The sequence below is a fragment of the Ptychodera flava genome, chromosome 3 (assembly GCF_041260155.1).
Source record: "Ptychodera flava strain L36383 chromosome 3, AS_Pfla_20210202, whole genome shotgun sequence".
NCBI lineage: Eukaryota > Metazoa > Hemichordata > Enteropneusta > Ptychoderidae > Ptychodera > Ptychodera flava.
Window position 1 is genome coordinate 30,333,297 of NC_091930.1, and position 12,565 is coordinate 30,345,861.

General features: G+C 38.3%; 1 protein-coding gene across 1 annotated transcript in view; it reads right to left on the minus strand.

Annotated features, from left to right (window-relative positions):
- LOC139129057 (hemicentin-2-like) overlaps positions 1–5,580 on the minus strand; it is a 37,703-nt gene extending 32,123 nt beyond the window's left edge. Inside the window, exons 1-4 of the mRNA XM_070694733.1 lie at positions 5,505–5,580; positions 4,354–4,641; positions 759–1,025; positions 227–514 (exon numbers count right to left, since the gene is read on the minus strand). Coding sequence (XP_070550834.1) covers positions 227–514; positions 759–1,025; positions 4,354–4,641; positions 5,505–5,580 — 919 coding nt within the window. The remainder of the gene's footprint in view (positions 1–226; positions 515–758; positions 1,026–4,353; positions 4,642–5,504) is intronic.
- Positions 5,581–12,565: the final 6,985 nt, after the last annotated feature.

Consider the following 12,565-nt stretch of genomic DNA (forward strand, 5'->3'; position numbering starts at 1 on the left):
GTCGGAAATGCAAAATTGTACAGAAGTCACTTTAACTGTAAAGATGTAACTCAGCCAGTCTTTATTTTAAAATGATAGATCTCATGCCGAAAAGAGCCCAGTGACAGGGCTTACTTATTGCAGTAAAAAGGGAGTCTTTGCCGATAATTCATCGTCTGCTAAGAGTTAAGATTATTTCAAAAATTTCAACGAGTATGGATCTGTGAGGAACGTTCGCAATACTCACACTGAACGTCGATGGTGATAGAGCTTTCCCCCTTTCCGACTCGACCATTGAAAAAGGTATTTGTAGCTGTGCAGGTATAGCTGCCGGCTCTGCTCTTGTTGACCCCGTCAAATATCAACCACTCGTCAGCACCGACTCTGTTCATGTCATCATCAAACCATTGGATATCGTCGTTGTGGTCAGGGTTGGCGTCGAGGACCAAACACTCGACGGCGAACGAGTCTCCCTCGATCACCTTCCCGCCGTGACTGGCGTCTCCGGTGACATTGTGGCCCATTACCGGCGAGACTGAGCGGCATACGTGAAAAGACAGTGGCATCGAATGCGTGATAAAAAAATTCAGACGAAATTAATGGTAAAATAATAGAAATATAAGCATTTGTGAGCATCGCAGCTTTATATATCCTGTATCTAATGAGAACTCATGTCGAAAGAAACGCGTCAACTTACAGTTTTCTTATGTCCACAACTGATTCAAACAAAACGATTATTGCAATTTTTCCGTATGAATATGCATTAACCTAACACTTACACTGGAAGTTTAGTTCAAATGACGCGTTTTCCATTCTGAACGACCCATTCCAGAATGTGACGTTCGCATAACACGTGTACATTCCCTTGTCACCGTGTTTGACGTCTCGCAGTGTTAGCAAATGCCCATGACCAACCTCCATTTCGTCCGGACCAACCCATATGAACACTGGATCTGGGTTTGCATCAGCCGTACAGGTTGCTTGGATCGTGTCACCCTCCACAAAAGTAACGTTGTCGTCGTATTGCACGCTGACGTCAGACAGGTCTGTTTGGGTGTGTAAGGTATTTAGTAGAATAAAGATCAGGATAGGGTGAGAACTTTGGCAGCTTGGCATATAAATTTACTTTGTATTAGAAAAAAGCCCATTTTCCTTTATACTGTTTTATTGTTACACACACAACTACACACACACAAAACAAACAAACAACCGTTCGTACCTTATGAATCAATGCGCTATTTTGCTGCGTCCCCTCTGACACTCTCGAGAAACAAACTCTAATTTAAAGGTTAGCTATTGATTTTTCCCCGTCATTAAAACGTTTTATGCTGATTATAGCGATCACTTGACATATTTTGAATACATATCTTATCGTAACTTGACTGTTGATATGACTACAGCATTTTCACTGCTTGTCTTTAAAAGTGCAGAGAAAACGAGTGCGATGGTTGTCACACGAATAATGTTGACCGTCCACTTTGTACGTGCGGAACGTAAAGAAGCCGGTTCTACAACAATAGCGCAAACAAGAACGCCTTCTAACGGAGGAGAGTAAGATTACATTGTAAAAGGAGGAAGCGACATTTTAGAAGTTGCCTAGCCCTATAGATAAATCGAAGGCGTTTTTGTGTTTATCTATTGAAATGAGATTAAAGGTTATATTCTAAAGGGGCGATGGAGCATTTTGGGGTAAAAGTTAGGGATAACGCCTTGGAAACTTTTTGGGAATGGTTAAAGAGAAGTCCAAACTTATACTTCATTGCTTTATATTTTGTCATCCTAACCCTATCCATGTCTTCTTCAGCCATTCTGACACCTGTATCGAAGGAAGAGATCAGTGTAGGCCTACACAGAGAGAACGTGTTATTCACTATGCTTATATGTTTTCATAATAAAAATACCCCGCCCTGACTCAAACCCTACACCTTCGGTATGTGACGCACGACCTTTAACCTGTTGTCTACGAGAACAAGTTCCACGAAGTGAGTGCAACGCTGAATATAAATGTTAGGATTGTTATGCTACGCAGGGACTGACTGGTTTATAATGTTAACCCGTGATGATTTTAAATTATTTTGCGTATTTTATATTCAATTTTTGGATTTGCACTCATTGTTTTTTAAATTATTGTCTTTATTTTTTGCATGGTCATGTTTGTTTTGCAGGTTTATCACTGTTAAATAACTCAGATTTTCTGTTGTTTTTGCTCAGTTACTTAAGAACTGTGGCTGTTGAGGATGTTATAATTTTATTGTTATACTTCATGCTCGATATTTACAGTTGAATTTTGCCATGTTTTTCGCTTCTTTTCTACACAAAGGGTATGTGTTGACTTTTGTCATAATGCAGTTTATATACAAATTGTTCATCACTCAACATGTATGAAATGCATTACTTTATTGCTATTGTGGATGAAAATATGAACATCAATCACTAAAGATGACCCAAACATGATATTAAAAAGTTCCAACTATTGTCCATGTACACAGTACAGCAATGCACAAAATCGGCTGTCCATGTCCTGTGTAGGTAACATTGTTCCGGTGATGAGTCGGAATTATTGCCGTGATGATATGAATTAACTAACCCTGACTCCAAAATACATGTAGTGGTCTTAATTAATTTTCTTGATTTTGTGCAGAGTGAGCTTGCACTGCGGGAGCCAGGCAAAGGGCTTAACTGCACTAAACTCAGCTTGAAGTTTGCTCGCATGCACTCCTTTCGTTCCGTCTATTCAGTCACCTGGCCCCAACTGTAAATCTAAGCAGTCGAAAATTGTGAAAGTGATTCTGAAAAAGGGTGATATATGTTTTATTTCATCATTATTAATTGGCGATTTATGCAATTGCTATACATCTGTGTTTTGAGTGTGTGGGGGGGGGATTTTGACATCATCACTTATCGGCTAAATCACTTTTAAATAGTTGCAAAACATTCAAGTGATAATAATTTTGAGTGTAAGCTTCCATTATCATTTGCTAGGTTCTAAAATGAGGCAGTCAAAAGGGAACTTAACAAAATTAAATTCTTCTTTGTTTGTTTGTTTTTTCGATTTATGTTTCTTACCTTTAATCAATAAGTGCGTCGATAGTTCAGTATATCAACATCAACAAATTAATTTATTTACTTGAAAACATCAACAGTCGCCTTGATGAATTGATCAAATGTCAGTTGTTGTTTATTGTGCGTGCCTGTGTTTTCCGCGCAGTGTCAGATACCTCACACAACATGATACCACATAACCGTGCTGCTTACCCATTAACATTCTTACAATGTATCCATGATCAAATACATTTCATACGTCCTTGGCGGCATTCAAGCAAGGTTTCGAGAGGACTATAATTAACAAGACCCCCGTCTCTGTTATAAGTGTGTGAACCATAAGATTAAGCAATCGTAAAAATACCGGTCGGACCTCCATAAAGTTCATGCAATAAGGAAGGGATAAATTTAGTAGACAAGCATACTTGACTTGAGTTACACTAATATAGTTGGCATGTACGTTACTCATTTAATTAAACAAACTATTGATAGTCTGGTACATGATGATATTTTTCATGTGTAAGAACTTCGTTTTTGCTGTGAACCAATTTTTTTTAAAAAACACGAAACATGCACACGGTCACCAGACACTCAAAGTGTGCAATAAATCATCCAATGCGGACAAACAGTTGTAACCTTTGGTCAGGTTTACATAAAATTTGTTTTACAAAATCTTGACCTGAATCAGGCAACTTTTTTCCCTACAGCATAATAAATTACGAATACTTAGGTAAGAAAGCATAGCTTAGTGTGTGCAATTTGCAGTGTTGTTGCTGACAAAGTTATTCTAGCCCCTAGTTAGTATTCAGTTGCCAACAATAATAACATTTAATCCAATGCATTTATAGCGTCTGTATTAACAAATGATTAATATGGTATTTTTATTGTTAAGGAAGTTTAAAGGGAAATGCTTTTTACTTCGAGAATCAAAACACAAGATAATGAAATAAAAAAATGTAGTTAATCTTACGTAAAATTAATATAGATTATAACATTAAATTTACAGTAGCCGTAACTTGTGATTATTTTATTCTCAATGTTTTTGTTTTGAACGTTAATTGCAAGTTCTTATTCTACTCCCCAAAGCATGCTAAAACACCTATCTGATTTTCAACAAAGCTTCTAGACAATCCATATAACATCCACTAGTAATGTTGATATAAATAATCTTGTCTACAAAAGCAAGGCAGTCAACACATGTTCGTGTTGTATTGACAGGTTAAATAATGTTTACCACAACATGCTTTAGAATGAAGAGCAATATACTGTAATAATATCAAAAACAAAAATAATTAAACAAATTATCACAAAACAGACATGAGGTTCACTCACACTGCACAGTTATAGTAAACACTGTCGAACCATTCCCCTGGCTTCCGTCATAGAACGAGACACTGCTCATGCACGTATAGGCGTCATCTGTCTGGTTTCTGTGCACGGTGTTGAACTCCAGCCGTTCGCCTGCTCCGACCACGCCGCCGTCGGTATCAAACCACCTGATGTTCTCGGCCTCTGGATTTGAGTCGACGACCGCACACTCCGCGAGGAATGAATCGCCTTCGATAACTTGACCGCTCTGACTGCCGTCCCCCGTGACAACGACGCCCATTTCAGGGGTATCTGCATATAATGTTTATTGAGAAACCAAATATAGCTGACACATGTATTACATTTTTGTAGGCAATGACTTTATCCATTTGAGGTAAAGTTAGACCACCACTATCATTCTACAAACGCTCATCGGAAAATGTTATCTGTACTCCAAAACAACAGTTGATGTTTAACATTTGCGTACATCAACTTTGGAATGCATTGCTGAAAAGTGCAGTGTTTTGCATTTGCCATCCACTTTTGAAAATCAATGACCTGTTTTGGTGTTTTTTCTCGAAAATTTATGACCAGCTATGGCTATACCGCACGTTGACTCTAAATAACAATAAAAGCCTGGATATGGATTACCTTCTCAAAACGCGTTCTTATGTTTAAAGGACCTTATCATTTAAAGACGCGAAAGGTTCAATTTCTAACGGGAAAAAGAAGATGTTATATGAAGACTTTCATTTTCGAGTTCAGTTTTATATCACCGCGCTTTGCAGATAGGTATGCGGCGGTTGCCAAACACGTTGTGCAAAACAAAATATCCACCACTTATTACGGTTCCTGAACTTCTACTACGCACATGCTATACATAGTGTGATTGATGACTGAAGGGAGGTTCAAAGTTATCTAAAAATCGAAAAGACTGCACAACAATGTGATGATCTCAAATCTAAAGAGAAGGATCGTACTTTACGCTAAATGCAATCGATTACATATCATTCAATTGCAGTAACTTTAGCTCTCAAGATATGCACATTTTCTTCCGTTCCGTATCGAAATTATAACCTTGCATGACGTTGTGATCACCCTGCAGCCATTTCTTGCAAATATAATTTTCAGTGACATTACTATCATTCATGTGATATCTACAATAAAATACTTACATTGTACATTCATTACAATGGTGTCTTCACAGGCAAATGGTTCGGTAAGCGTGATATATTCCAGCCCACATACCATAGTGGAATTATTCTGTGTCCGATCAAATGAGGTCACCCAAGAATACGTTGTGGAATTTCCCCCTCTAGAGACAATTTCACCGTCCATCCGCCACCTCAACTCCCCCGGTGGCACTGCCTTGTGGACGGAGCAGTTGAAAGTTGTACTGTCCCCGGCCTTGACTGTGTCTCCCGGATACACATCACATGTTGGATGCCTATCTGTACATAGAGAGAGAGAGAGAGTGAATGCAACTCAACACTTGTAAATTGGTTAGCGAATATGCCGTATGTCTGTTGCTCTGTCTTTCTGTCTCTGTCTCTGTCTCTCTGTCTCTCTGTCTCTCTCTGTCTCTCTGTCTCTCTGTCTCTGTCTCTGTCTCTCGTTTCTGTCCCCCAACGTTTTAGTGACGTTGAAACTGTAAAACTCGAAATTCTACATCTATAAAATAGTCAGAGGATATAATAAAACCAAAGAATATCTGTCTCTGTCTGTCCGTCTGTTTGTCTGCCAGTTTTCTGTCTTTGTCATTCTCTTTCTAGATCTCTGTCTCTCTCATATATTGTATACAAAGTTGAAACTGTGTTCCCGATGACAAAATGTATATAACTGTGACAGAAGCTAACAGATACAATGCATCTTAGATTAATAACAAAAAAATCACAGAGTTCAAAGTGCACATATGTTTGTTTAAGGTAGCCTTTCGTAATTACAGGGGGGTGGCCGGGAGAATTCCGTGCGCACCTGTACTGTAAAATGTAACCCTCCCCCTGTCTTCTTGTCTTAAATGTGACCCTCCCCCTTGTCCTACATTCTATAACTTGATCTTCCCCAATCACAGCAGTATTTTCCCCAAGAACAGTTATAACTGAACCAGTACCAGCTAATTTATATAACAATTTGTTTTTATGTAAGTTACGGACAGTAATTACAGGGGGTGGCGTTTTGGGAGAGAAGGTTGCAATTTATCAAGCGGACAATTTCTAAGGGTCATGCATTTGCGGGAGGGTCACAATATTTTTAGCTAAGATGAGGCGGCAAGATGTGGCTGATATAGTGCTTCACCCGGAAGTATCAAGTCATAATACATTGGAGTCTATCATACAAACAATTGACAATTTCTCCCTCAAAACAAGCTTTATCTGTACATTTATATATGTTTGATAATATATGTAAAAGTACTTTGCTTGAGGTTGGAAGTTAAACGTACATTTGAGTACAAGATATTGGATTTTTGGATTTCATTGAAAGTGTTGATTTACTATACATGATAGTCTATGAGGAAACTATGAATAATTTTCTTCAAATACAAAACTAGGTAAATCTGTGTATTGATATATGCTTGATTATTAATATCAAATGTATTTGATCGGACTAGGATGGTTGCAAGTGGATATGTTTGCAAGAAATGGGATTTTTGAATTTACCGAAATGCAGATTCACTACAAAGGGTAGCCTATAAGGGGACTATGAATATTTTTTTCAAATAAAAAAAAAACTCGGTAAAACTGTATCTATGTAATCTTTATTATTCATATTAATGTACTTGCTTAGACTACGCTTGTTGCAAATGGAGTTGAGCGCAAGATTGGATTTTGTACTTTCATCGATGATATCAGCAATATGCAGCCAAAAACGATACTAAGTAAAGTTTAATGTAGCAATCACGAGTAGCCGTCTGTCATTACTAGTAGTGGGAGCAGATTTAGATGAACTGCAAAGAAGCTATCCCAGGGTATGATGACGTTGTCGTTAGTTAAGTTCTCGGTACAATAGACATCAGATCAGGTCTAATAATCGTTATCATTCAATGTAACTAAGAAATTTACCAGGTCCAAGGAACATATTGAAAATGACAAAGGCAATGGGGTTATCTTAAACCACGAAATATTGGTGATACCAGGTGTCCGGAATGGGTAAGCGTACCCTGCCAGCTAGCCGCATCCGTCAAGATTGGCCCAAAGCGAAAAATCCATTGTTATTTGGTGAATTCACCAAATTACTTTTTTGAGTCAAAATTAGGTATGCTGTCACTCATCATTTGAGTAACAGACAGGTCATTTTTTGATACAACATCTCCGTTTCTACCGTAGAACTTCTTAAATGATTTCACTAATCTACTTTCTGAGAATCCTTGCCTCACTAACTTTTGAGCTAATAGGCAGTGTCTAACTCGAAAGTCTTCATATGAATTGCATGATATGAAATGAAACATATGAAATGATATTTTCCTTCTCCAAACATTAGGCTCAAAGATGCCATACATTATGTGCAGTGCTGGTAGTTAATTCAATTATCCATAAACTCACTGAAAATCAAGACTGACATTCTGCCTGATAATATACACAATTGTCATATGTTGTCCAGAAAAATCTCGCCCTATTAAACCAGGCCTGATTTTAGCAGAATGAAACGTTCTATAGAGACATCAAAAGTATCTGAAATTTGACGAGAAGGCACCCTTTACTACGCTGAAATGCGTCCCTGTTGCAACATCCTAACTGACTTAAAAAGTTTGAATACAAATTTGGCAAGGCATAATTTTATCATAACATAATGTATTTGGCGGAAGTTAACCTACCCATCAGAATAAGCTCGGCGGTTGAATTCAAGTTTTCAATTTCAGCTTCGCACATGTATTCACCCTCGTGTGTCACATCTGTATTCACAATCCTCAAGCTGTATGCACCCGTTCCGAATTCACCCACAAGGTGGTGTCCATCCCGAAAAACTTTACTGTTAGTAGATATTTCATATTCCTCCGGTTTTAGCTTCCGCCAGCTTAAACTTTCAGAAAGCCGGTCAAAGTCATTGAATGTACAGTTGAGCTGCACTTCGTTGCCAAGGATTCCTATAGTATCCATCGGCTTCTCAGAAAAAGTTATCGACCCTAGCAGTGGTGATTGTAATGAAACACATTGTTTAATTCACTCTTTTGACGATGTATATATATATATAAATAAATACATGAATATATATATATATTATATATATATATTATATATATATATATATATATATATTATATATATATATATATATATATATATATATATATATATATATATATCCCCCGGTAAAAACAGTTTACATTTCCGGTATAAATTTGTTTCTTAAAGTCAGCAAAGTTTCGCTACACTCGTCGGGGGGTTTTTATTTTATGCAACTTACCGACGAGTGTAGCCGGCCTTTGCTGACTATGAAATATATATAGTTCATTTTTGTAATAAGCGTATATGGAATACAAAAGCAACACATTTAAAGAGGGCATAGTATACATACATAAGCAATGTGCAAATCTAAAGGCGATCTATTTTCCATATTACCATAAAAGATTTCCATTAATAGAACTTGAAACCATGCAAGATAGTTCCAAAATTTTAATATCATTTTGCAAAGGTGTTGTACTCTCAAACATGTATGTACGTCTTCCTATATATGATTGTTTTTATGGAAGTTGAGTTCTCTACCACATTGTCGGATGATCTCCCCTAATTTGTATTAGAAACTTTGATCGATGTCGCCGAATGTTGACTGGTAAAGAAAATTGAACCTTGTTTCATGCAATAGTGTCAGGAAATAATATTTGGAGTAAAGTTCGTTACAACTTGGAAAGAACAAATATATCGTGTCACAGTGACGACAGGGTGACAAAAAGAGAATAATAATTTACATACCTGATATTGATATTTGTACCATGAATATGACATTTACAAAGATCCACATTCTGGGATATTCTCTGCATATACAGCAAATAAAAGGAGAAGGAACAATGATGACGATTGTCTTAGCGACCTACACAGGACATTGGGTCTTTTTCTAGTTGACCAATCAAGTCGACGCTAGCGTCCTTCTCGAAATATCTTTCGAATCAAGTTGCATTTATAATTGGTAAACAGCCAAGTGACTCAATATTTACGACTGTCTCGCTCCTACAACGGGAGGAGCTCTCAAAGGACAAAATACTACAACAAACAGTTGGGTTCATGGTGCTCTTCTTGGCCGAATAAAGTAGAATTGAGCAAGCGTGTAAGAGCACAATAGGTATTATAAGAGTAATTATATGGTTAGTAAACTATACATACCTACAGTGCTCATAGCAGTAAACTTTAAACGCTGGCTTCACTTGCATACAGCGAAACGTAATCACAATGTTGCATACATAGGTAAAGTTAATGTTGCCGTTGAAGACCAACTGCTACCCCAGGTGGTATCACGTGAGAGTGACTGCCCAATGAAAAAGCAATTTGATCACACCACCGTCAAACGTTACAACAGTAAAACTGCCCTGCAAATCGCGTTACTTACGTTTTATTGCACGAGAGTATGTTCGATTACAGGCGACTATGTAGTAGATGTATAGCCAAGAAGTGATGACGTCAAAATCGCCCGCCGTACGCAAAACACAGACTTATTGTGTTTGCGATAAACACTAACTAATAACGTTAAAATATAATTTCCACTTTCTTTCAAGCACTTTAACAATTTCCGAATACTTATTTTTTTGTGCCGGGTGAAGCACAGTTGGGACCAGGAATGTGGGTAAACTGACGAAATAGTCGGAACGGAGAAGCGTAGTGTATTCTTTAGAACGGAATTTGGGTTGTGTCACAATTTTAGCAACCAAAAGATCCCGTAGTTACAGCAATAAATCAGTCTCCATGACAGATCTAGGCTATAACTGAGGTGTTTGTGATGTCTCCTGCACTTGGCAAAGTGGCAATAACATACAAGACATGTTGTCAATTTTGCATAGCTTTTGACATATGAATTTGACAGGAAAATATTAGACTTGGTTCAAGTGGGTGAATTTAAAAAAAAAAAAAACTTTTGTAGTAGTTTCTCTTGTGTCGCTCCTATTTAATATAAACCTATTTGGAATTTAGTAGCCCAGGATTCAGGCCAGGTTTTCCTTGCGAGTCATTGAACACGTTACCTTTAAATCTGCGTAGTAGTGAGTTAGTTTCTGCTTGATTCACCGACTTGGACTTCTTGCACATACTGGCGGCGAGATGGACTGTGTACACATTGACGTAAAGCAAATACAAAATGATTGACAAGCCCTCCCCGGTTATTCTGGCCGCTAGAACGCATCAGCTTCACATCGAGGACTACACTCTTAGAAATATGGCATAAAGTTCGCACATCGACCGCGTTTTTAAACTGATCGATTGACCATCGCAAATCATACGAGATTACAAGAGAAAAGTTATAGTCAGGGAAATTACGTGTTCGTTTGCACACTAACTGGCAGCGCTAATCACCGACGTACGAAGTCTACCCACATTGTTCTGATTTTCATCGCTTCGGACACATATGCAAATGGCCTAGGCTAAACTGTTCTTATTGAAATTTCCTCTACATAATCAAGGAGCAAGCCCAGGAGTTGAGAGAAAGAGGACTAAACAGAACAGACTAAAAGTTGTGTAGGCTACATCTGCGACCAAAAAGTTGATATGACTTGCCTAGTGAAAGGCTGGTTCGATTATTTTTTGGTGATAAACAGAAGCAGTGATGATTTTGGAGGGAGTGATTGCACTCAACATTTCTTCAATAACGCCATGTGAATTTTATGCACGTCTCTTTGGGGATCGAGAGGTAACTCCTCCCAACATGCAAAATACGATGATGTCATCTTATGAATTATAATAGGTAGAAACAAACGTAATCTCACCAATAATTTATAGCAATGCAGATCGTGCAAGAAAGACAAGTTTTTGATTCGGAGAGAAACTCCCCTGTTTAGCGTTCACCCCACTCATTACGTTCACCACACTCACGCGTCCCACAGGACAACATATACACAAATCATCACCTTCACTCAACTCAAATATCTTGGTCTGGAACTTTCTGTTTCTGGCTGAAATTTTTACGTTTAACGTTTCACAGGACGGACTAATGCACGTTTTTAAAGCCTCGGAGATTACCGTAAGGTCTTAATTGACAAGGGATTAAGCTAAGAGGCAGCGTTACAACATTGTCGCCTGCACTTGGACACATCCGCTAACCCAGTTGACAGCTACGGTCCACTTCCTACTTCAAGATCATCGTGTGTGCGTAGCGATCAGGTACAGAAAGGTGGATTGTGCTGTTTTCTCAAAGGGGTGGCTGCCACAAAAAATGGCACGTTATAAACATTAGCGACACAATGACGCCAGACTTGTAAAAGTTTTGACGGTCCGATTTCAGGTTGGTGCAGAACACAAAAAGCAGCATATGTCAACTTTTACAATATACAGCATAAGTAACCGCAGGGCGTGTAGTTATTTTTCAATAAAAAGTGATAGACGATAATTGTAAAGTTTGCTTTCCTGAGATCACCCATGAGTTTTGTTTATTGCAATGATCCTCTGGGCAGACAGTAGTTTTGATCAAAATCCAAAGGCTACCTTTTGAAGCATAATACGAGTCAGGCAGGTCGTGTCGGCGAGCCGTGTATTTGCAGTTGCTTTTGCCACATACCGAATGTTTTATTTGAGAATCTTTTGCGCGTTTGAGAAAAGCACCCGGAGCAGTGGTTCCGTAATGTTCAACATCTTTGCGAGAGGCCGTCCCGTATACATAAATAGTACGTTCCACGGTCCTCGTGATAGCACAGAGTAACATAGAGACAGAGTGGCAACGCTTGCATGCCGTGTGTTCCATGGTCGCGTCGGTAGACTATTGGCTTTTCATATTAAAATGCGATTCAAAGGTGTTAAACTTTTTGGAGGCTTTGTTTGTGGTTGATAATTACACGAGATTATGCGAAACATACGACGAGATGGTATCGTACTGCCAGTCGCGTAGCAACCATAGTTACTTTGTGAGCTCTCAGACCAGAAAACACGGCTTCACGCCAATCAAAACATAACACGCCAGCAGTTTCATAAACATGTCCTTTCTTGACGCACGTGTAAAAGACGGTATGACTGACCGTAAACCATTGAGTAAAACCAGACAGTATCGATAAAAGACTTTCAAATTTGGTTCAAACACACTCATTATATATTCAAAAAATATGAGA